Genomic DNA, 23,562 nt, shown 5'->3' with positions numbered 1-23,562 from the left:
CACAGGCTCTAGGTGCGTGGGCTTCAGTAGTTGTGGCTCGGGGGCTCCAGAGCACAGGTTCAGCAGTTGTGGTGCACAGGCTTACTTGCTCCTAGACCAGGGCTTGAACCCGTGTCCTCTGCATTGGCAGGTGGGTGCTTAACCACTGCGCCACCAGGGAAGCCCTCCACACATAATCTTGAAGCAGTCGGATAGTTCAGTAGTTGAGAATGCTGTCACTTACTAGCTGAGTAATCTCAAGCAAATGCCTCAACTGACTCTCTGGTAAAGCTGGAATAATAATAATAATAATAATGCCTACAACGCTGGCTGGTATGGAGATTCAATGAATTAATTCATGTAAAGGGATTAGAAGGGAACCTTGCCTGTAGCATATGCTCGGATAAATGTTAATTACTCTTAATCTTCTCTGACAAACTAAGCCAATCAGCTCATTTTATACCTGTTTCAATGGGCACCTTCTGCAGGTATAACTTTTGAAAACTACATTCTGATCCCTCTTATACTCTTTTTTTTAAAAAAATAAATTTATTTTATTTATTTATTTATTTTTGGCTACATTGGGTCTTCGTTGCTGCGTGCAGGCTTTCTCTAGTTGAGGCAAGCAAGGGCTACTCTTTGTTGTGGTGCGTGGGCTTCTCATTGAGGTGACTTCTCTTGTTGCAGAGCACGGGCTCTAGGCATGTGGGCTTCCATAGTTGTGGCACGCAGGCTCAGCAGTTGTGGCTCGCGGGCTCTAGAGCGCAGGCTCAGTAGTTGTGGTGCACGGGCTTAGTTGCTCCGCAGCATGTGGGATCTTCCCAGACCTGGGATCGAACCCGTGTCTCCTGCATTGGCAGGAGGATTCTTCACCACTGCGCCACCAGGGAAGCCCCTGATCCCGCTTATACTCTTAACTTGCTTCTTCAATTAGTGAAAAGTTACACCAAAGTGTCGCAAAGAAGAAACTGTGCTACACGTCCTAGTAGGGGTCTACCCAGGCTGTTTTCTCTGCCTGGACTGCTCTTCCCCCTCTTCTTTTTAAGACTTTTTTTGGCCGTGCTGGGAGGCTTGTGGGATTTTAATTTCCCAACCGAGGATTGAACCCGGGCCCTTGGCAGTGAGAGTGCGGAGTCCTCACCACTGGACCGCCAGGGAGTTCCCAAGACTTAAATTTTTAAGAGCAGTTTTACGTTCATAGCAAAATTGAAAGGGAACTATAGAGATGTCCCACAGAGCCGCTGTTCCACACATGCATAGCCTCCCACATTGTCAACGTTCCTCACCAGATGATACATTTGTTGCAATTGATGAACCTACACTGACACATTATAATCACCCAAAGTCCACGGTTTACATTACAGTTCACTCTTGGTGTTTTACATTCTGTGGTACACACATCTAGCATTATGGTCTCATACAGAATATTTTCTCTACCCGAAAATCCTCCGTGCTCTGCCTAGTCAACCTTCCCTCCAACCCCCAAACCCTGGCAACCGCTGATCTTTTTTTCACTGTCTTTTCATTTTCCAGAATGTCATAGAGTTGGAATCAAACAGTATGTCACCTTTTCAGGTTGTTTACTCTTTGTGTGAGTTTTAACAGATTGTGTTTTTCAAGGACTTGGTCCAGTTCATTAGGCTATCAAATCTGTGGGCATAGAGATGTTCATAATATTCCTTGATTATCCTTTTAATGTCCCCAGAATCTGTGGTGATGACCCCTCTTTCATTCCTGATATTAGTAATTTGTGTCTTCCCTCTTTTTTCTTAGTTATCCTGGCTGGTGCCTTATAGATTTTATTCATGTTTTCAAAGAACCAGCTTTTGGCTTCATTGATTTTCTCTATTGATTTCCTATTTTCAATTTCATTAATTTTTGCTCTCTTGTTATTTCTTTCTTTCTTTTTAAAAATATTTAATTAATTTATGTATTTGGCTGCACTGGGTCTTAGTTGCGGCATGCTGGATCTAGTTCCCTGACCAGGGATCAAACCCGTGCCCCCTGAATTGGAAGCATGGAGTCTTAACCACTGGACCACCAGGGAAGTCCATCTTCTTTTTCTAGTTTCCTAACTTGAAACTTAGATTATTGATTTTAGATCTTTCTTTTTTTCTAATATATGCATTCAATTTCCCTCTAAGCACTACTTTTGCTGCATTCCACATATTTTGGTAAGCTGTGCTTTCATTTTCCCTTTTTTTTCTTAATGCCCAAGTCAGGTGCTAGTTTATGAAATGCTCCTTAAATTGTCCCAACCCACAGTGAGCTCTCCATCCTCTGAATTCCTACTACATTTACTGTCTGTACCATTCATTTGGTATTTCTCATATACTGACTTGCACATCTAGATAGAGATCTTTTATTGCTTGTGTCCTGTCTGCCTAACTTTAAGGAAAGATCCTAAAAAGAAGAGATAATGTTACCTTACCAAGGGCCTACCACGGGTTGTGAACACAGCATTTGCTACAAGTAATGCCCCAAGCTAATAACAAATGGAACGTTAGTTGTTAACTGAATTCAAAGCTCAATACACACTATTATTTTTCAACAGGAGCCCTCAGAGATCAAGTGGCCTGGGTCACTTCCATCTTTTAAGGCTGCTGGTAACATTAAAAAAATAAATACCACTTTCTCATTACAGAACTTATGGTATTCTTTACACTTTTGCCTTAACAAATAAACAATTTAATGCCAAAGAACACAATTTATCTGTATTACTCATAAAATTTATAAATTCTGTGACTTTTAAATGCCACAAAGCAGTATAGCCTGACAACAGGATACAAGCTGAATGAAGAATGATTTTTTAAAAAATCCCTATTGGCCAGTGTCTCTGAATGCTCATTTGAAGAAAAGTCAAAAGCCTACACTTGAGGCCATTTGTGAATAAGGTTCCCCAGAGGAGGCCCTGCCTTTCTAGCCCTAGAAAATGAAAATCTTGTCTGGTCTCTTCTCCTTTCTTTTACACTTTTTTTTCTTAATTAGAGAATTAAACATTACATTAACTTACTATGGGAAGTAGAGGAATCCTGGGCTATAATACTGTGACAGAAGATCATTTGCACTTTCTCTAAAAGAAACTTTTGTTTACCACGATCATCAAAATTTTATCAAAAGCAAATTACTGAGAAAGCAAATCAAAGATAAAAAACTAAGAGCAATATTTTCCATAAAAGGCAGAGAATAAGGTTTCAAGCCTGGTGTGAGAATGGTGGAATAGTTATTAAAAGAAGGAAGTTAAAATATAGAAGGAAATTCATGGAAAGGATAATCTCAGCCTCAGTAGAGTGCTTAACTCAGGGCTGGAGTATGAGAAGACCTGGGGTCAGGAGTGGGCTCCAGGGGCTTGCTTCAATTCTATTGGTAATGTTTTACTTCCTAAGCTGGTGGTGGATATTCTTTGTATCATTTTATATACATCTGTATGTCTAAAATGTCAAGAGGAGCTATGAAAAATTCAGGTTTGGAATACTGACCGTAAGATGATGCAGGGGGAATTCAGATGGAAATTTCCAGTAATCTGATACTGAACTTTGATTCCCTGAGAAAGGACTATACTCATTTATAAAACATTTACCACGTGGCCACTAGTCTTACTAAACACTCAGTAAAAATTTTGTTAAAGAAAACAGCGTCATAACCATTACCTTTTCGGAGGAGATCTTCGCTAGTAAATCTACTTGATATAAAGCAGTTCCATGTTCTTTTCTTGAACCAACACTTAGGTACCCACTTCCTGTATCATCATTTGTTAGCAGCTCAATATCATTCCACATGTTTCTGAGATTGTTTTCCTGAGACAGGAACCACTGCCTTCCCTGTGACAACATGTAAAATTAGGCCAAATTATATTGTTGCATAGACTCCAGTTCCTTGGGAAATGAAAATGCTTTATCCCCCCCCCCAAAATATACATATATACACACACACATCAATAAGTAAAGACTTCTCTGTCTTTGTGTTATTTCTGTGGTCACTAGACACTTTGGATCAGTAAGATACATGGAACCAGAGCTATGATTATCACTAGAGAACATATTGGTTTAGGGACACAAGGAAACAATTCCAATCTTACCAATCTGTCCTAGAGCTTCTAGTATTTTGTGTGCCTAGTTGAAATGATAACAAGTTTTCATTTGGAAAAAAACCTTTATCCAATATAGCAATAAATAGTGAAGGCTCTGAAGTCAGACTGTATGGGTTATCTTAGAATGGTAAGGTTCCAGATGAACTTAAAAAAAAAAAAGTCCATTCATGTTTCCAGTATTGTTATACAATAAATGCAAATGTTAAGGAGAGGAAGAAAAAACTGCATTAGGTTTCTGACTGGACCAAAGAGTATATTTGTAACCTTTCGAGTCACTTAACTATCTCATCAGCAAGGACTTCATAACTCATTTCATTGGATATGGGTGGGCATAGAATACTAAAATGAAAAACAATCCTTGGATCAAAACTAGTGGGGAACAATAACCAAATAATTACAGTTGTTTTGGGAAGTGCTTGCAGAAATATGTTTTTAAATCTTTGGAAGGTACAGTACAGGGAAGAAATGATTTTTGACTTGGTGTTCTTTCACATTTACTAAGCTGCTGTCCTTAAGCAAGTAACTTAACCTTTCTGTTCCTCAATTCTCATCTATAAAATAGGAATACAGTTGTATGTAGCCGGAAAGGTCACTATGAGTTTCAAACATTCACAAAACAATGCTTCGTTCATGGCAAGCACTCAATTTAAGTGTTATCTAATTCACTATTGTTATTCATGGAAGCAGGTAACATTTGGGTTAGAAATTTAAGGTCATGGGAGCTTTTTAAATATAGGAAAAGAGTTCTTACTAGGAGTGTAAGCAAGGGCACAAAAACAAAGTATGTTAGAATACACGATTTTAGTGGCTGTGTTTGGGTGGGAGTTGGGAGGAGATTAAGACAGGTTGGAGTGAATACTTTTATGGGTCTCAGAGTCCCACATCTGTAAACATAGAGAAATATCATCAGCCTCCCAGGTCTGTCACACTCACTCATTTGACAAATGTTTATTGAATGCCTACTACGTGACAGGCACTGTTCTAGGAGCTGGGAATACAGCTGTGAAGAAGACAGAAAAGGTCTTTGTCATTATGAAATTTATATTCTCGTACGAAGGATAGACAAAAATAAAATAAAGATGGTATTAAGTAGGCAAGATAGTTTGAATGCATCATTCATTAAATCTGCCCAACAATCCATTTTACAGCTGAGAAACATGAGTCAGGGACTAAGTAAACGGCCAAGGTCACCTAAAGCGAGTTAATGATGTAGCTAGACAAGACTCAAATTCATGCCAGTTATTAACTGCCTCCCTACGAAACAATAAGTAAACGCACAAGTACAAATAGTGCTCAAATGAATGGGGGGAAGGGGCGCATAAGAGACACCTGTTTGGGAAGGGAAAGAGATGACATCTGAGCTGAGACCCGAATATCAAGAAGCCGACTATGTAAAGCTCGGGGGGACAAAGATGCAGGCCGAGTATCAAAGGCTCAGAGAGTGGAATGAGTTTGGGGCGGCTGCCGGGCCACAGCAAGAATGGAAAAGTGCGGGCGCTAAACGAACAGGTGGAGCCAATGAATCCTTGATTACAAGATTGGGTTTCATCCTCAATGCTAGGGAGGGAAAGATACTAAGCAGACCAGTGACATGATGTGATTAACGATTTGAGATTCCTCTGGGTGCCGGGTGAACAGATTAACGAATTAAGCGAAATGAAACAGTTTCATTTAGGCCTCCACGCGTAAATGCTCTCAGCTGGACACCGGGGCCAGCAAGAACCGACTTCAACCTCTCTCCCGCGAGCGTCTTGAGGGGAAAACACATCGAACTGAGCTGAGGCCTCTGCTACTTCGACCTGAATCCACCCGCAGCTCCCTACAGCAGCGCGGCTCACCCTCCTCACCTGCAATTGAAGAAACTAAAGAGGAGCACTCAAGTTTATCGTCCCCGCCCTTCCGAGCTCCAACAGACGTTCCCAGTCTCTTTAGGGTCCATGCCACAAATTTAAATTGGCGGGAGAACACCAAGCCCAACCCCTTTTACGGCGGCCAGCGGAGGCCAAGATTGCTTTAGAATCGAAATAGGAAGTCGCCCCACCCTAAATTCCACCCATTCCGATATCCGGGCTGCGCATTCTAGGGTGTGTTCTAGGCCCCGCCCCACTCCCCGGCCTCACAACCCCCCTTCAAAAGAACAACCAATCACCGTCGAACCGCGTTGCTACAGAAACTCTTATCACCACCCCTTTTCCTCCCAGCAAGCTGTGCGACGCGCCGGTTATTAGCCTCTTTGTGCCATCCGGGTCTCTCGCGCGAGCGACTTCAGTCTGGCGAAGCGTTTAGGCGGCCGGTACTGTGGAGAGCGGGAAGTGGAGGTGCCGCCGTAGCGGCCAGGACTCTGCACTATGGCGGTAGGTGCCGAATCTGAGTTTAAAGTCAGGCATATTTTTCTGCTGCTCTGCAAAGAAGGGATGAACGGCTCCCAGAGCTGTTGTCGGGGCTAGTGTGTGGACAAGATGGCGCCGCGGCCTTCTTCTGCGCCCGCCATCATGGCTGGCTGCTGTAGGGAGGGGGAAAGAAGGCGGTGTCGATGGGGGTGGGGAGCCGCAGGGAGTGTCTTTTCTTCCAGAACTTTCCTCGTGTCTTTCCCAGTTTTATGTTCCTTTTGTTCCACAGAACTGACTCCAGTTTTGCTTACTCACTCTGGTTGGTGATTAATATTGAGTTTCGTTAGGGCTTGGGCATTTATGTTCGCGGTGGGAAAGGGCTGGGGAAGAGAGAAAAGGGATCAGGGGTCGTCTCTGAAAAGTATGGGGTCAAAAAGGCGGTGCCTGTAAGAGGTAGAACGTGAGAAGAGAGCAAGCGGTCTTGTAGCGATTATTTTGCCTACGCTCAATGAGATGATTTTAGCTGCATAATTTCGGTTAGGGTGAACGTCCGTGTAAACCTTAGTTTATTCTTTAGTAAGCATCTAGGGAACGTGTTTCTCGAAGGGAGTAAAAATTCGACTTAATGAGAAGTCTTTGGAGCTACGAATTCTGACGCTCCGTTTCCGAAGCGGCTCCTGATGTAATAATCATTTTGAGGTTTTCGAGAAACATAATCAAAGCCCTAACATGGGCATTGTTACTTTAAATTTGGGAGTCCTTCATAGGCCCGTTTAATTTTAAATGAAAGCTACAGTTCTTAAATTACCTTTTCTGAGAAATTAAGCCTGCTTTGGATATAAGATGCCCAATCCTGATAGATCGCATTATTGTGTGATTACTTCATTTTACTTACCCGGTTACAAGAAAAATGCAAACATTTTTTGCATTCTTTTCCATTGACTAAAAAGTTGTGTTTTCTCGTTTTCGAAGATAAATAGGACTATTAAGCATAACGAAAAACTCGTAGATGACTCATCCTGATCATTGGGGTATCTGGAAGTAGAAATCGTTGTCTGCCCCTCCCCCCCGCGCCCCCATACTTAATTGATTTCATTTAGAACCCAGTTTCTGATAACCGATTTAGAACCCCTGTTGGAACAGTTGGGCACATAATCGATTTAAATATTTTTTTGTTTAACTAGTGTTTTGGGCCTCTTAATCTACTTGAAAGAACAGTATTATTTTACTTGGGCTCAAATATTAAAAAACAACAACAATTCAGACATTCGTTTCTGCAGCACCTTGTTCAATAAAAAGACACGATCCCCTCGAGATGTGGCCTAGTATTAAGTCCAGTGTGCCGTCTTTGCACTGGAAAAAGATTCCTATACTATGTCTTGAGTGTCATTGGGGTTTTAAAGATGATGTGGATTTTAAGAAACCATGTTGTTTTTCTAATAGAGCAAATGGTAGAGTGAAGGGCATTTTTGCAGTTAGCATTTAAGATTTACACATAGGTCTGTACTAAATTGAAATCTTAGGTATTTTCAGAGAAGTTTTAATACTCAATTTTACTTGGATACTTTTGTTATGCTACTGTAATATATTCTCAAGGAAATAAAAGCTTCGGGTGAGCTAAGCGGCCCCCTATTATTCTTATCTGTTTAGTGATAGATGGTTTTTGTTTTTGTCCTGTAGTGTGTTTTACAGATGAAAATGGCTGTTTGGTGTAGGTTATTAGCCCGTTTTACAGAGTGCCTTCCCTTAAGGGCATTTTACTGAGTGTAACTTTACCAACACAGCACATCATAGACCTGTCAGAAATAATCCTTAAGAATAGTGATGAGGGGATTGACATATATACACTAAGATGTATAAAATGGATAACTAATAATAACCTGCTGTATAAAAAAATAAATTAAATAAAATTCAAAAATTAAAAAAAAAGAATAGTGATGAGAGGACTTCCCTGGTGGTCCAGTGGTTAAGACTCCATGCTTCCATTGCAGGGGCCATGGGCTACATCCATGGTCGGGGAACTAAGATCCACGTGCCGCACGGCAAGGCCCAAAAAGAAAAAAGAATAGTGATGAGAACAAGAATAAAAGAAAATGACCAATGTTAGTTGTGAAAATCAGAATCATCTTTAGTTGTGTGATAGAGTAGTGTCATGTATTACTATTAGACAGCAAAGAGAGTACCATCTTACGTGAGTCAGCTAATGTTGCTGGATCTCATCTGTGAAATGGGAAAGTTGAGCTTGATTCTAAGAGATGAGAGTCTTTCTGCACAAAAATTTTGTGATTCCAGAAATCACCCATACATAGAGAAACGTGTGCTGGAATGGGCCTCCCCAGTAATTAGGTGTTTCGTCCTATTTGTTAGTGGGTTTTTTGGTAACATTGTTAGAGGCGTAACACATAATATGTCTTTCATCCTAACTAACCTGTAAATCCTTCCCTTTTAATTTATTATTTTATTCCTGAAGTCTAACATCGAGTTAGGTGCATTTTTGACTGTCAGAAAATAGTTAAAATAATGTGACCTCTCACACTTCATTTGTTAAAGTACTCCCCATTTAGTTTACTTGGTGTTTGTTTTCTGGACTAATCTTCCTAAAGGAAGAAGTGCATTATCATGTGATTATTCCTCCTGCTGAAAATGTATAGTATATTCACTATTTACCCATTCCAGATCTTTTTTCTGTAAAGAGCAAGTTAGTAGATACTTTAGGCATTGTGGACCACGTGCAGCATACAGTCTCTGTCACATTCCTTGCTTGCTTGTTTTAACAACCCTTTTAAAAATGTAAAAGTCATTCTTAGCTCAAGGGCGATACTTTGCTAACTCATGTGCTCAGTAATCAACTCCCCAGGCATATTGACTATTTTCGTATTTCCTCTCTGGTTAGATGGATCACCAACGTCCACCTTCCACATATTACGGAAACTGTTTTCCCTGCCTTTTATCAGAATCTCACTCAGGAGAACATTTAGGTTCTAGTTTCTCCTTGAAGCTTTTTTTCTATGACTTTTTTTTTTAATAAACTTATTATTGATTGATTGATTGACGCTTTGGGTCTTCGGTGCTGCGCACGGGCCTTCTCTAGTTGCGGAGAGCGAGGGCTACTCTTCGTTGCAGTGCGCAGGCTTCTTATTGTGGTGGCTTTTCTTGTTCCGGAGCACCAGCTCTATGCACGCGGGCTCAGTAGTTGTGATTCACGGGCTGTAGAGCGCAGGCTCAGTAGTTGTGGTGCACGGGCTTAGTTGCTCCGTTGCATGTTTGATCTTCCTGGACCAGGGCTCGAATCCGTGTCCCCTGCATTGGCAGGCGGATCTTAACCACTGCGTCACCAGGTAAGTCCCTCTATGACTCATTTAAATCAGTTTCATGAAGGAACCTACTCTCTTAGGTAAATCAGGTCTTTGGGAAAGAGTGTGTACTCTTGACTATTTAAATTTTTTTTAAATTTATATTGTGATAACTTGCTTTAAAGCAGAAACAACTTAATGTTTCCATAGCCCAGAGCATATGTGAGGAGAGGCAGACCATATTTTGCAGCAGCACTGTGCCAAGGGGCTTTCATTAAAGAGGGTTAATGAAATTAAGATTGGGTTCTCAGATAGGTAAGTTAATTTCTGTTTTTTTTTTTTTTTTTTAGTAATATTCTAGAACCATTCTCTTTGCTTTTTAAGATTTTACAGTCCTCGGTCTTTTTAACCTTTAACAGCTCATTTTTAAATGCCTCTTTATGCTAATTTAAAATACAAGTATTGGAAAAGTCAACTAAATGAATTCACAGATCTAAAATGGACTCTATTTTCTCTGCTTGAATACTTATTGGAAATACATGGAGCCCTATTTTCCCCTTCCCCCCATGTTTTGAAAGTTATAAAAATAATGATTAAAAAAAATAAAGATATATCCATTCAGTTACATGTGTCTCTTTGGTATTGGGTTAGTCATTTCAATTTATTCAGGCCTACTTAGCAAGTACAAAGCATATTTAGCTACTTGGAAATAAGTTCTTCTGATTTCTTGATTTTCTTTATTTTTTAATTTTGTAAAACTCAAGGATAACTATCTTTCCTCCCTTCTCACTCTTTTAAGCAATTGGAAACATTCTAAATGCAGTTAAGAATTTATAACCATTTTTCTCTAAACTTTTAGGCTAGTGATACAGAACGAGATGGACTAGCCCCAGAAAAGACATCCCCAGATAGAGATAAGAAAAAAGAGCAGTCCGATGTATCTGTTTCTCCCAGAGCCTCAAAACATCATTATTCAAGATCACGATCAAGGTCAAGAGAAAGAAAACGAAAGTCAGGTATGTATAAGACATAAGTTTACTGATCTAATTAATATGTGTTCTTCCCATTGAGAAATGGATAGTGAAAAGTGCATTGGGAATTTTCTGGAGAATTTTTCAATTATGAGGAGTACGAATGTCCTAATACAGGAATTTTATAACTTGTCAAAGACAAAATGTATGCTTAAATTTGTGTCACAATAACTATTATCCCTCAGATGTTCAAATTTTATCCTTTCAACATACGCAAAACAGTATTTTGAAAGATGTAGTCTGGGCAGTGATATATTCTGAACTTTTTTAACATATTAGACATGAGTTACAATAACATTTTTAACCTTGGTTTTCTTTTTAACTTAATGTTAAAATATTTCTGAAAGCAAGAGTTTTTAGTGTTTTGAAGTGCTCCTTATTTGGAGCATTTTTTTAACTGGACTGATGTGGCACAGAAAGCATGATGTATTGCTAATGGATCAATACTTAAGTAGTTAAAAGAGAAATAGAATAGACATGAGTTTAAAAGTTTCAAGACCTGGGCTCTGGTTATTTATCCTTTGCACCCACAGATAGTCCATCTACAAAATGGTTTCAAATGTAATTTTTATGTATCTGTTTGAAACTGTACAGTATCATCATAACTACTTTTTAATGGGAATTTTTCTAAACTGTAACATCCTTTTGGCTACTTATAAGACACCAAGTATAATTCAACCTGTTTGTTTTCTCTTGCATTCTTTGTTCCTTTTGTTCTTAATTGTTTTCCTCTAATAAGACCCTTTATAAGTTTGCTATGTAATAGGAAGCAAGATGAACTGGACAGAATGTTTTGTAAAAATATAAAGAATCGGGGCTTCCCTGGTGGCGCAGTGGTTGAGAATCTGCCTGCTAATGCAGGGGACACGGGTTCGAGCCCTGGTCTGGGAAGATCCCACATGCCACGGAGCAGCTGGGCCCGTGAGCCACAATTGCTGAGCCTGCGCGTCTGGAGCCTGTGCCCCGTGACGGGAGGGGCCGCGATAGAGAAAGGCCCGCGCACCGCGATGAAGAGCGGTCCCCGCACCGCGATGAAGAGTGGCCCCCGCTTGCCGCAACTGGAGAAAGCCCTCGCACGAACCGAAGACCCAACACAGCCAAAAATAAATAAATAAATAAATAAATAAATAAGAAAATCCAAAAAAAAAAAAAAAAAAAAAAATATAAAGAATCTGTGACCACCTAAAAGACAAAGTCTGTTTGTCATGTGTCATGGAACATGGACTTGTTGTGGAACTTTTTTTGCTTACTTATTTGATTATATTCTGGTTTGCTCAGATTGCTTGATTTATTTCAGATACGTGAAGTATTACTGTAGTAGAATAATCCCACCCCTGCCATAAAAAAATAGGTTTTAGAGGATGACTAGTAAATAGATTAGTTAGGCAAGTGGCCAGAAGTGTCCTTTGTATGAGTTTTGGAGTTTGTGTTTGAGATGTTTCTGTACCATTATTTATGGTGAATTTTTCTGTGTTCACAGATAATGAAGGAAGAAAACACAGGAGCCGGAGCAGAAGCAAAGAGGTAATTAACACTTTGTAGTGAATAGGCACTTTAGAATACTTGTAAAGTATCTGGTAGAAATGTTTGTGTGAATATATGATATTGTCAAGGTAAGTACCAAAACTTGAAATTTAAAAGGTTTAATTCAGTTATAAAATAAGCATGATTTGGATTCATCATTTTTCAAGAAGATAGTTGTTTATATGAAAAGTTCATTCAAAAACTATTAATGTTATGTTGTGAAAATATTCACAATAAAAATTTCATATGAAGAATATAACTGGTTTTTTAGGCCTGTCACACAGAGCTTCCATTAATCTGAGGTCCCGAGTCTCTTTATGCCTGACGACTGCTCAGGACTTTTAAATAGCAATCATCTTTTAAGTAGCAATACTCTAGATATCTATGGGCTACTTTTTCTTTATGGAAGATAATGAGAGTCCTTTTCATTAGTAAACTAGTTTGATTCCCTAAGAATAGTATTGAATTTTGAAATAAAAGTGTCAGTGAGGGACTGCTAGAAAGATGGCGGTGACACAAAACTTGAGGATAAAGAAAGACAGCAGCTGTATTGCAGAGGAGTTAACTTGCCCACCTGAGAAGACAAGGAGTGAGCCAGCAAAGGAAGAGCAGAAGTAGAAGCCAAAAAGGGAGGAGAAGAGTCTCATGGGGGCTGGGCAAGGGACTCCTTAAACAACTGTGGGCAGGGACTTCACCTCTTCCCCTAATGGAAGCTCTGTTGAATTTTAATTTAGGAGAGTTTTTGTGAAAATGACTATTTTGTTTAGCTCACATGATAACATTTCTATAATAAATCATACTCAGCGTGCTAATGCGCGAAGAGACTGAACTGAAGACGCTGCAGACTCAGATAGCAAAATAATAAGCCTACTTCATGATAAGGTAACTATTAGTCATTCAAACTCCTATTTCCCTTAAGTATATCTTAAATCAGTTAAGGGTTTTAATGGTTTTTTAAAAAAATAATAATAGTAATGTTATGTTTGGAAAACTGGTTTGAAGTAAACTAAAACTTTTGCAAGCTTAACCACTTAAAGCTTTTCCAGTTTGCCACCACCATATGGCAAAATCAAGGAAATAGTCTTTTTTATAAGCTCATATGGAGAACTGGCATTGAAACTAAAATTTAGCTGTGTCTCCAGGTCTCTTATTTTTCTGCAAAATATAAATTACAGACTATGATCCTTTTCTGATGTATCACCATGCATGTTCTAAAATGTTTGACTAAGTTTTTTGTTTTTAAGAAAAGTTAATCTTGAGTGGAAGGAAATATGCTAAGGTCTATTCTGGGAACTATGAGATAAGTGTCCTGTTGTGGTGGAAAACGGTGGCCTGGGTGTCAGAAGAATATGGGGTCTGGGTTCAACTCTCCTAATATGTAGCTTTGTGACTTTAGATCTTAATTTAGTCATATATAAAGTAAGGGGATTTAGAAGATCTGAGTTTCCTTCCAGCTTTAAAATTGTGATTCTGAAATGTCCAGGATTTTAAGCTTTAGCTACAAGATGGATTTGACAAATCTTAATGTGGGGAAATCGAATGTTTAGCACTTCCTAATTCAGTATGTGAGTGTAGGATGGAGACTTGATCATACAATTAATTTAGCTCAGTCTCTGAATGCATATGTTGTGAAAGCAAAAGCCTTGGTTTTTATAATCATTCAGAATATGGGGGAAGTATGTATTATATAATGGTATAGGGATTAATTGTGTTACACCTAGTTTGATTTCAAAAAAATTAAAACAGATATGGTTGCCATTTTCTACCCTAGGTACATGAAATGTAATAGAACTCCAAGCCTGTTGGGATATTGCAAGATGAAAAGTGATTGCTTCACAGTTTAGGATTGGGAGAAAAATCAAGAGCCGTCTTTAAGAAAGGATGTGGCAGTATAGCTATAAAAAGGACACTTAACTTTGCGTAAAGTAATTTGAAGTTGCAGAAGATATTAATACTTAGGTTAATTTTACTTAGTTACCTAATTGGAAATGCATTTTTCTGGTGCATTTCTTTGTGTCCTTATCTTCGTTATTGTTAACTTTTAAAACTTAATATTATGTACTCTGGATTTAGAAGTTGTTGTATATATATGTCTGTTTCTCTAAAAGGTTTGTTGGAAAATTGAAAAAATTTTGATACATGTGTACTTCCAAGATAAAAGAAACATCAGGGATTCCTCTTTTTCTGAAATAGTGGTTTTTCGATATTATTAACATTGAAAGTTATTGTTTTGATTGTGGTATTGAAAGTATTTGGGGGTGGAAACTGCATTTGGGGGGGTTTATAAAGAAAAAGTAAAATTAGTAATATACATCTGCAACATTTGGGTGATGTGAAACTAGATCTTTTTTTAAATTTGCCACACACTCCTAAGGTTACTAATGTTGCATCACAACATTTTTGCTACTGATACCCATACTAACTCTCTTTGTTGCACTATTTTCCTGAAAGAACCAACTTCTTCTTAAAACAGGCAAGAAGACATGAATCCAAAGATAAATCCTCTAAGAAACACAAGTCTGAGGAACATAATGACAAAGAGCATTCTTCTGATAAAGGAAGAGAGCGGCTAAATTCATCTGAAAATGGTGAGGACAGACACAAACGCAAAGAAAGAAAGTCATCAAGAGGCAGAAGTCATTCAAGGTCTAGGTCTCGTGAAAGGTAAGTAGTTTTTCCTAAGTTAATGCCTTCTGAAGAACTCCTGAATTACATAAAGGTTTGCATTAATGGAGCAACACCCAAAAAAATCTTAGTTAGAAAATTGGTATTTTTAACTTTCTGAGTTGTCTGTCACGGTGAAAAAATTTTTGCTGAACTATGTTTATATAGTTTGCTAATATCATAATCCTTTTACATTGCTGGTGCAGGATTCATTTGCTGCTGAACTCTAATCTAGGTTTTATTTAGGTATGGGTTAAAAGATTTTTGAGAAACTGGGTCATGGTTCACATTTTTGTGGCTTTTTTTTTGTGTTTTAAGGAACCAGTGTCTGCAACATATTTTGCGGATTTCTGTGGGGAATATGTGTGTGGTATCAGATTCGGTCAAAAATTTTCAGTAGTAGAATAACTTGATTGTTACTCTTAGAAATAGTTTGGTACGGCAATAGACTTCAAGCTATTAAACAGAATCTTAAATTGGGGTAGGAAACATTGCTTTTTTGACGTTATCAGTTTATTGTGTTCCCTCTAAGTAACTACAAATTTATGTACTTGAATTTCAGACGTCATCGTAGTAGGAGCAGAGAGCGGAAGAAGTCAAGATCCAGGAGTAGGGAGCGGAAAAAGTCAAGATCCAGAAGCAGAGAGAGGAAGAAATCACGATCCAGAAGCAGGGAGAGAAAACGTCGGATCCGATCTCGTTCCCGCTCAAGATCAAGACACAGACATAGGAGTAGAAGCAGGAGTAGGACAAGGAGTAGAAGTCGGTAGGTATTCATCATCTTGAATAAAATCAAATAGGCCCCTCACAGGGTCTGTTAAGTCAGGCTTAGAAAGGTTAAGTAACTTGCTCAAGAAGCCCAATATCATACAGTTCTTAAATGGTAAAGCTAGGACCTGGTCCCAGATGCATCTGAAAGCAAAGTCCGTATGTGTGCTTAATCCACCGTACTAGTTATACTCTCTCAGATACTCAGAAAGATGAGCTTATAAATCCACACTTGTCTTGATTGGAAGGAAATTTTAATTTGTTTATGCAAGAAATACAATAAAGAGCATTTAATTATAAATATTCAGAGAATATGTTTATTCTCTACTATTATTATTAATAGTGTATTATATCTATATTCACAGATACTGGTAATAAAGTTAATGTGACAGCTTCTTTGTTCATTGTTCATTAAGTCAAACAGTCTATAAAAGAATGAAGTATGGGTAAAAGTGTACTTTGGTTTATAATAACTTGGTTTGTCACTTGTTTGATCATTTTTTCAGTTTTTAATCAGTGGTTTTAGTATGTAATAGTTGCCTAAATTGAACTTTACCAGTTAGGAGATTTAGTCAATCTAAAGTGGTAATTTCACCATTAATTACCATTGTTTTTGTTTTTTTTTTTTAAATCACCATTTGGGCATTCGGGTCATTATTTATGGCATTTCTAGTTTTAACCACTGATACCTTTGATTCTAATCAATGACTATTCTAAATTTTTCTCATTTTGTTTTAGTGATTTATATTTTTGAAAACATTTACAAGTTAATTCATTGTACATTAGAATACTAGGACCATTTAACTTATCAATCCCACTAGTAGGAATTTATCCTATTGACCTGCACAAGTGTAAAATGACTAACGTACAAGTCTAGCCTTTGCAACATTGGGTATAATAGCAAAAGATTGGAAACAACCTAAACGTCCATCTGAAACAGGGATGGTTAAGTGAATTTATAGAAACTAGTCTTTTACACAAGGAACTTGGGGTGCCTATGGAAGGTGTACAACAGAGGTGGAAAGGAAAGGGTTCAAAATATATTTCCTAGACCAGTTTAATTTTTATTGAACTATGTAACTATAATTTATTTTGATTCAATAAAATAATTATTACTTGGCCATACTGAGACATGTAAAATATGATTTATTAAAGAGATAGAAAGAAGAGAATTGAAAAACCGAGAAGATTTAGCAGAAGTTTAAGCCGAACTCCTAGCCCACCTCCCTTCCGAGGCAGAAACACAGCAATGGATGCACAAGAAGCTTTAGCTAGGAGGTGCGTGTATTTTTTATTTGATACATTTTTTTCTCCTTTTCATCTTGAGGTAGATATTCAATTGTGTGGACCAAATGAATGCTTTCAGAGGATAATTCAGATAATTAAATCTAGCCATAACTACTGTGGCAGTTTTGTGATACAGAACTGCATTAAGTGGTTTGTTAATTCTCATCTTTAATTTGCTTATTTGCACAACTGGAAAGAGTATTTCTTCAACAGTTTCTTTTTTCTTCATGATTAACTAATTCATTTTTCTCAAGTCTAGACTCACAAATATTTTCAGTTGGCCATTGGAACTTTTTAAAAAATCTTAAATGTGATCTAAGAACTCTGTTAATTTTGCATCTAAAACTGCTTTGTCTTTACTTTACTTTCTTTGTTCTTCCTTAAGAAAAGTCTCTGAAACAATAAGTAGAATTCTGTCAATAGTTTTCTTATTTTGAATGTGGCAAATAATAAGCCAGTTCATTTGATCTTAAAGTGTTTACTGCTGTGATAGCATAGGAAGATCATTGTATTTTAAAATTTTCTAATGTTTCAAAGATGGGTGATTGTGGGACCACACACAGCAGGGCTGTCTAACCGAAATCTGCAAAACCATTGAAAGAACTGCCTCATAGAGGCAAGAAGTAAAGTAGAATCCAAGCCCTTGTTTGCAGGTTTTCCCATATTCTGAAAACTAAAATCTTTTGATTTTTTTTTCTTTATGAAATTGAGTTTGTATTTTTTTTTTTATTACAAAAATGCAGTTATCACAATGTAACCTGATGGGCTGCTGCCCTGTGAACCCAGCCTGGCAGAAACTCCAGCTGAACAGCAGCAGCAGCAAAGGTGTGAGCTCACCCCTTCTTCATTCCATTCACCTTAGTGAATGGTATTGATTCCAAACCTGCAGTGGCCATTTAAAATATACAGCCAGTAGCTGTCAATCACTTTCTGACTGAAACTAAAATCAACAGAATTAGGAAATAATTTTCTACAATATCTGAACTAATTTATAAAGAATGGTCCGTTAACTTTGATCATGAATTTTTTTAAGCCCTAAAGTTTATTCTTGTTTACTCTTAAGTTTATTGTATTTTAATTTTTGGATTATACTAAAGTTGAATCTATAACTAGCATCTAAAACTTTAACTTAGTCTACTTAGTGATTTTCAGGTGACAATTTTTAAAACTGCTTTGGAAATATTTTTATTTATGAATCTATGTTTTAACATTAATCCTAATCAGAAACTTGTTTCCAAGGACAAATTCAAGGCTGTACGACTTGTCTTTCTTTCATGTGTGCTCAATAGAAGGGAACGAAATTATAGATTGTTATTCTCCTTTTATGTAAATTACAGCAATTGTTAAATGTCAGTTTTCTACTACTGTATTTTACTTGTAGTGCCCACTGCTCCCCTCCCCCCCAAAATTTCCGCAATCCTTGCCCCTTTATACCACTTGAAAGGAGGGAGAGGGTGGTGTTTAACTTACGATTGGTAAATCAAGGAATCTTCGGAAGAAAAGGGCTTTCTCTTTCAGGAACTCATTGTGAAGATAACATTACTTACGATTTGCTATATACCAGATAGATACCTACTTGACAGCACATTTTGTTTAGTATGTGTATTCAGTGGTGAATTTAGTGTGAATCAGAATTCGTTTTTGTTTGGGGATGAATTTGTGTTTCACGTTTCCAGTTCCTTTGCTAATAATTTCTTTACCTCCTAAAAGTAATTTTCTAATATTTAGTTTTTTTACCCCCATTTTATTAGATTATAGAGGGTGGCAGGGTTTGCTTGCCCTTTTTTAAATTTTATTTTTGGCTTTTTAATTTTCACTGATTTAGAGACTAATAAAGTCTGTTTAGATATAAAAATCATCTGCATGTTTTGATTGGCCTTAATCCTGTATCAGCCTCCCTTAAGAAGCATTTAGGTAATTCTATAAATTATTGCATGTACCCTAAGATTTACTCAGTTTTCAGTATGTTTTCTCAATGCCTCAATTTGCAAGATTTAATTTTATCCTTACTCCTATAACCAGCACTGATGAAGATTGAATAATTTTTTATCTCTTAACCATTTTAATGATTCTCTGTGGGAACTATATATAAAAGCTACTAGAGTTGTTGGCTATTCAGTGAAATTAAAAATGTTTAAAACCAGTAGTGAAATATTATTTAATTGTGACTGATACCATCTTAAGAATGATTGCTTTTTTTCCCACATGCAGATATCAATTTGGGGAACGTATTAAATTTATTTAAAATTCTATATAAAGTGTTTTATGCCTACATATGTATACATAGAGATAAATGTTGGCTTTATATTGATATTTTTATTAAATTGTCTTTGACAGGTTGGAAAGGGCAAAGAAATTACAAGAACAGCGAGAAAAGGAAATGGTTGAAAAACAAAAACAACAGGAAATAGCTGCAGGTAATTTTTGTTTTCTTTATTATGGAAGTATGACATTTTTTTGTAAAACATTTGAAAAGTTCAGGAAAAGTAATAGGAAGAGAATCACATATGATCCCTTCTACCCATCAGTATGCTGTAGATCAGTATGCTGTAAATTATTAATTGAATTGTGAACATGTTATTTTTAGTGTTAACTTTTGTACCTCATAAAACTTTTTTTGCACTGTATTTCTGATTTGGTCAATGTAGATAATTTTGAAAAGTGAATAGTGACTATTCTTGTTCATGTAGCAGTTTAGCCATCACTGCATATGTCTTTTAGTTATGATTTTAGAAATACAGTTTATTAAAGATGATGAACTGAACTGGAGTGTGTATTATGTCTTACTATTAAGGAAATCAAGTTTTTAGACAACACAGACACACTGCCTGTGGATGATTAAAAGGTGATCAGAGAGAGCCTGTATGAAATGTAATCTGGAGGGTGGAAGTAACAGACCTGGCGCTTATCTTTTATAGGACTTGGGCCTAGTATGTTAAGTGTGTATAATACCTGTTTAATAGTTTTAAACGTTTCTTGTGAGTTTCAAATTAGATGTTGTGAGATCATTTTGTGAGCTATAAAGAACCATACAAATAAGTCAATTTATTAAAAGTTTAGCTACAATCATTATAGTTCATTTCCATTGAAATCATACACCTTTATGTTATTCGCAGGATTCTCTTTATCCTCAGAAGTGAAGTTTAAGTATATATAAGGGATCATATACAGAAATGTCTAGTGATGAATACATTAAATAAATGTTTGCTAAAATGTTACTGCTTTATAAGCTTAACCCTCAGTCATTTTTTATTTGGTGAAAATATTCCGCCTTTTTGCAGATTAGTAGCTCTTATATATAAATAATGTATTACTGTAAATTAGGAGGTTTGTTTTGGTTAAAATCCATACTTATTTCCTCTTCAGCAGCTGCAGCTACCGGAGGTTCTGTTCTCAATGTTGCTGCCCTGTTGGCATCAGGAACACAAGTAACTCCTCAGATAGCTATGGCAGCTCAAATGGCAGCCTTGCAGGCTAAAGCTTTGGCAGAGACTGGAATAGCTGTACCTAGCTATTACAACCCAGCAGCTGTGAATCCAATGAAATTTGCTGAACAAGAGAAAAAAAGGAAAATGCTGTGGCAAGGCAAGAAAGAAGGAGTAAGTTCTCTTATTCTCCTTTTTTGTCATTGATTCCTCAGCTTAGAAAAACAAATTTGGATTGGAAAAGATTAGTTTGGGTTTATCTTTCTTCTGAGAGCCTAACTGGAATAATTTAATTTGCTACAATTATTAGCAAGAATAATAAATGCACCATCTAAGTCAGGCTTTCAAAGAAAACCAATATTGCCCTACATTTATTAAGGGGAAAGAGTTGGTTCCTTAGCTTAGATTTTTTTCATATTATTAAGATAATTATAAATTCCATTGGTGGAATGCCATAAATGCTGTTGTTTTTCTACTAAGACTATATTATGGAAAGATCTAGTATCATAATAAAAGGTATTTAAGCTTTACATATGCTAAAAATTCATTGTTTTTTTAACAGGACAAATCCCAGTCTGCTGAAATATGGGAGAAATTAAATTTCGGAAACAAGGACCAAAATGTCAAATTTAGGAAATTAATGGGTATCAAGGTGAGTTATACACTTCGTAATAAAGTTCATGTCATTTTATATTTTTAGGGTAACATTGGTTCTCAACTTAAACATTATTTCAGTGATGTGTCATCTCTGGGTACTTTCTAGTGCTCTTTCATTTGTGTTCTCTAGATTAACTTCACAGAATTAACCAATAAATTATCATCACTAGTCAACAGTACAAATTGTTAAATTTGATTAAAACATTTGTTGAGGGACTTTCCTGAAGGTCCAGTGGTTAAGACTGCACAATTCCATTGCAGGGGACGTGGGTTCAATCCCTGGTTGGGGAACTAAGATCCCACATGCTGTGCGGCACAGCCAAAACATAAGAAATAAAACAGTTATTGATTGTTACTGCATGTTTATGCCTTAAGCAAACCTTGTTCAAAATCATAAGCTTCTCTTAGTAAATTTTTTTTAAAAATTTGTAAAAAGGAATTAATTTGCTTTTAAAAATTCCCATTTAAATGGAATATTACTCAGCCATAAAAAGGAATGAAACAGTTATTTGTAGTGAGGTGGATGGAACTAGAGTCTGTCATACAGAATGAAGTAAGTCAGAAAAAGAAAAACAAATACCATATGCTAACGCATATATATGAAATCTAGAAAATTGGTACTGATGAACCTAGCGGTAGGGCAGGAATAAAGATGCAGACATTGCGAACGGACTTGAGGACACGGGGTGGGTGGGGGAAGGGGAGGCTGGGACGTAGTGAGAGAGTAGCATGGACATATATACACTACCAAATGTAAAATGGATGGCTAGTGGGAAGCTGCTGCAAAGCACAGGGAGATCAGCTCGGTGCTTTGTGATCACCTAGAGGAGTGGGATGGTGGGAGGGAGGCTCAGGAAGGAGGGGATACGGGGATATATGTATGCATATAGCTGATTCACTTTGTTATACAGCAGAAACTAACACACCATTGTAAAGCAGTTATACGCCAATAAAGATGTATAAAAAGAAAAAATGCCCATTTAAGGCTAACTACTTGGTGTGGGGTCGGACTTTCTTAATTTTTTTCAAGGAAGGTTTTTGTTTGAGTTTTTGTGGTTTTTTAAAATTAATTAATTAATTAATGTGGCTGTGCCGGGTCTTAGTTGCAGCAAGCGGGATCTTTTAGTTGCGGCATGCGAACTCTTAGTTGCGGCACGTGGGATTAGTTCCCTGACCAGGGGCTGAACCCAGGTCCCCTGCATTGGGAGCACAGTGTCTTAGCCACTGGGCTACCAGGGAAGTCCCAAGGAAGGTTTTAGGTTTTACACAACAACCTGGTAAGGTCGACAAATGTTCAGATATTGGTTATTACTAAGGGAGTTGGTTTTTCATTGAAGGGATATTTGGTTTAAACTCCATACCCATTTTCTATTTACTTTTCCCTAGACACTTTATTTTTGCCTGTGTTGGGTCTTCATTGCCACGCATGGGCTTTCTCTAGTTGCAACGAGCGGGGGCTACTCTTCATTGCGGTGTGCAGGCTTCTCATTGCGGTGGCTTCTCGTTGTGGCGCACGGGCTCAGTTGCTCCATGGCATGTGGGATCTTCCCGGACCAGGGCTTGAACCCGTGTCCCCTGCATTGGCAGGCGGATTCTTAACCACTGCGCCACCAGGGAAGTCCCTGGCATGTCCTACATGTTCTTCCTTGGGCCCACTGAATGATTTTTGTTAGGTCCTGCTCTATCCCAGCACCTAGAATGAACATTGCCTTGAATTCCATAGGTGCTGAATGAATGAATGGAAGCTAAGTGAGGTCAAATACGTACTGCAAAAATGTGATCTGCTAGTACTTTTTAACTGAGAAGCACTTTTTATTCCTAGGTGAATTCATTTTAATAGTATATTTTGTATCTGTTATTTAGAGTGAAGATGAAGCTGGATGTAGCTCCGTTGATGAAGAAAGTTACAAGACATTGAAACAGCAGGAAGAGGTATTCAGAAATCTAGACGCTCAGTATGAAATGGCAAGATCACAAACCCACACACAAAGAGGAATGGGATTGGGTTTCACATCATCAATGCGAGGAATGGACACAGTTTGAAGAAAATCACACTTTATACTTGGGACTTTTATAGACTTCTGGTTCTGATGTCAGGTCCTTGTTCACCAAACAGCTGGCATTCTAGCTTGCATGGGTGTTGCATTGACTTTAATTTATTGAAAAAATACGATTTTTTGTAAATATCAGATCAGTGATAATGGTGTTAGTGTTGTAATCAGGTTAAACCCGCTTCCATTAAACTTGACAGGACTACAGAAGGACAATATTTTTTAGTTAATGAATTCTACTTTTCAAATATATAAAAGCTGCAGATGGGATAAAGTCTCATACATGGATTTTTGGTGTCCACTGTCTTGTGTACTTTTGTACTTAACCTTGTACAGTTATTTTCATCTCTTGAAACATGAAAGAAATGTTATGTAGATGTTCTTTAGAAGATCTGGCCATTTGGTACATAATCCAGCACAAATAGGCTGGGTGGTGATGATAATAAAAATGGTTTTCTCAAAA

The 23,562-nt window shown here is 37.5% G+C and overlaps 2 protein-coding genes across 9 annotated transcripts in view; one reads left to right on the top strand and one right to left on the bottom strand.

The window, feature by feature from the left end:
- Positions 1-6,016, bottom strand: part of KNTC1 (kinetochore associated 1) — a 109,686-nt gene extending 103,670 nt beyond the window's left edge. For both annotated transcript variants that reach the window (XM_057527008.1, XM_057527010.1), the window contains exons 1-2: positions 5,917-6,016; positions 3,630-3,800 (exon numbers count right to left, since the gene is read on the bottom strand). In XM_057527008.1, coding sequence (XP_057382991.1) covers positions 3,630-3,758 — 129 coding nt within the window. In that variant the 5' untranslated portion in view covers positions 3,759-3,800; positions 5,917-6,016. The remainder of the gene's footprint in view (positions 1-3,629; positions 3,801-5,916) is intronic.
- Positions 6,017-6,266: 250 nt separating this feature from the next.
- RSRC2 (arginine and serine rich coiled-coil 2) lies at positions 6,267-23,562 on the top strand. 7 transcript variants are annotated; one of them, XM_007189585.3, is made up of 10 exons: positions 6,267-6,423; positions 10,552-10,708; positions 12,204-12,247; positions 14,721-14,911; positions 15,474-15,677; positions 16,835-16,957; positions 19,304-19,383; positions 20,336-20,565; positions 20,954-21,043; positions 22,912-23,562. In XM_007189585.3, exons 1-10 carry the CDS (start codon positions 6,418-6,420, stop codon positions 23,089-23,091), a joined length of 1,305 nt encoding a protein of 434 aa, XP_007189647.1. In that variant the 5' UTR covers positions 6,267-6,417; the 3' UTR covers positions 23,092-23,562. The 7 variants fall into 7 exon arrangements, with proteins under 7 accessions (XP_007189647.1, XP_007189646.1, XP_007189649.1 ...); XM_007189584.3 differs by having other exon boundaries at positions 20,333-20,565; XM_007189587.3 differs by having other exon boundaries at positions 14,699-14,911.

Source organism: Balaenoptera acutorostrata, chromosome 13 (genome assembly GCF_949987535.1).
Source record: "Balaenoptera acutorostrata chromosome 13, mBalAcu1.1, whole genome shotgun sequence".
In the NCBI taxonomy this organism is placed as follows: Eukaryota; Metazoa; Chordata; class Mammalia; order Artiodactyla; family Balaenopteridae; genus Balaenoptera; species Balaenoptera acutorostrata.
The sequence above is the reverse complement of the archived record's forward strand: the minus strand, read 5'-3'. Positions and strand labels throughout refer to the sequence as shown.

What these genes read in the sequence shown, in the direction of transcription:
- RSRC2 (XM_007189584.3), top strand. An exon ending in GGCAAGGCAAGAAAGAAGGA is followed by an intron (nt 20,566 to 20,953) that starts GTAAGTTCTCTT and finishes TTTTTTTAACAG; the next exon opens with GACAAATCCCAGTCTGCTGA. An exon ending in GGAAATTAATGGGTATCAAG is followed by an intron (nt 21,044 to 22,911) that starts GTGAGTTATACA and finishes TCTGTTATTTAG; the next exon opens with AGTGAAGATGAAGCTGGATG.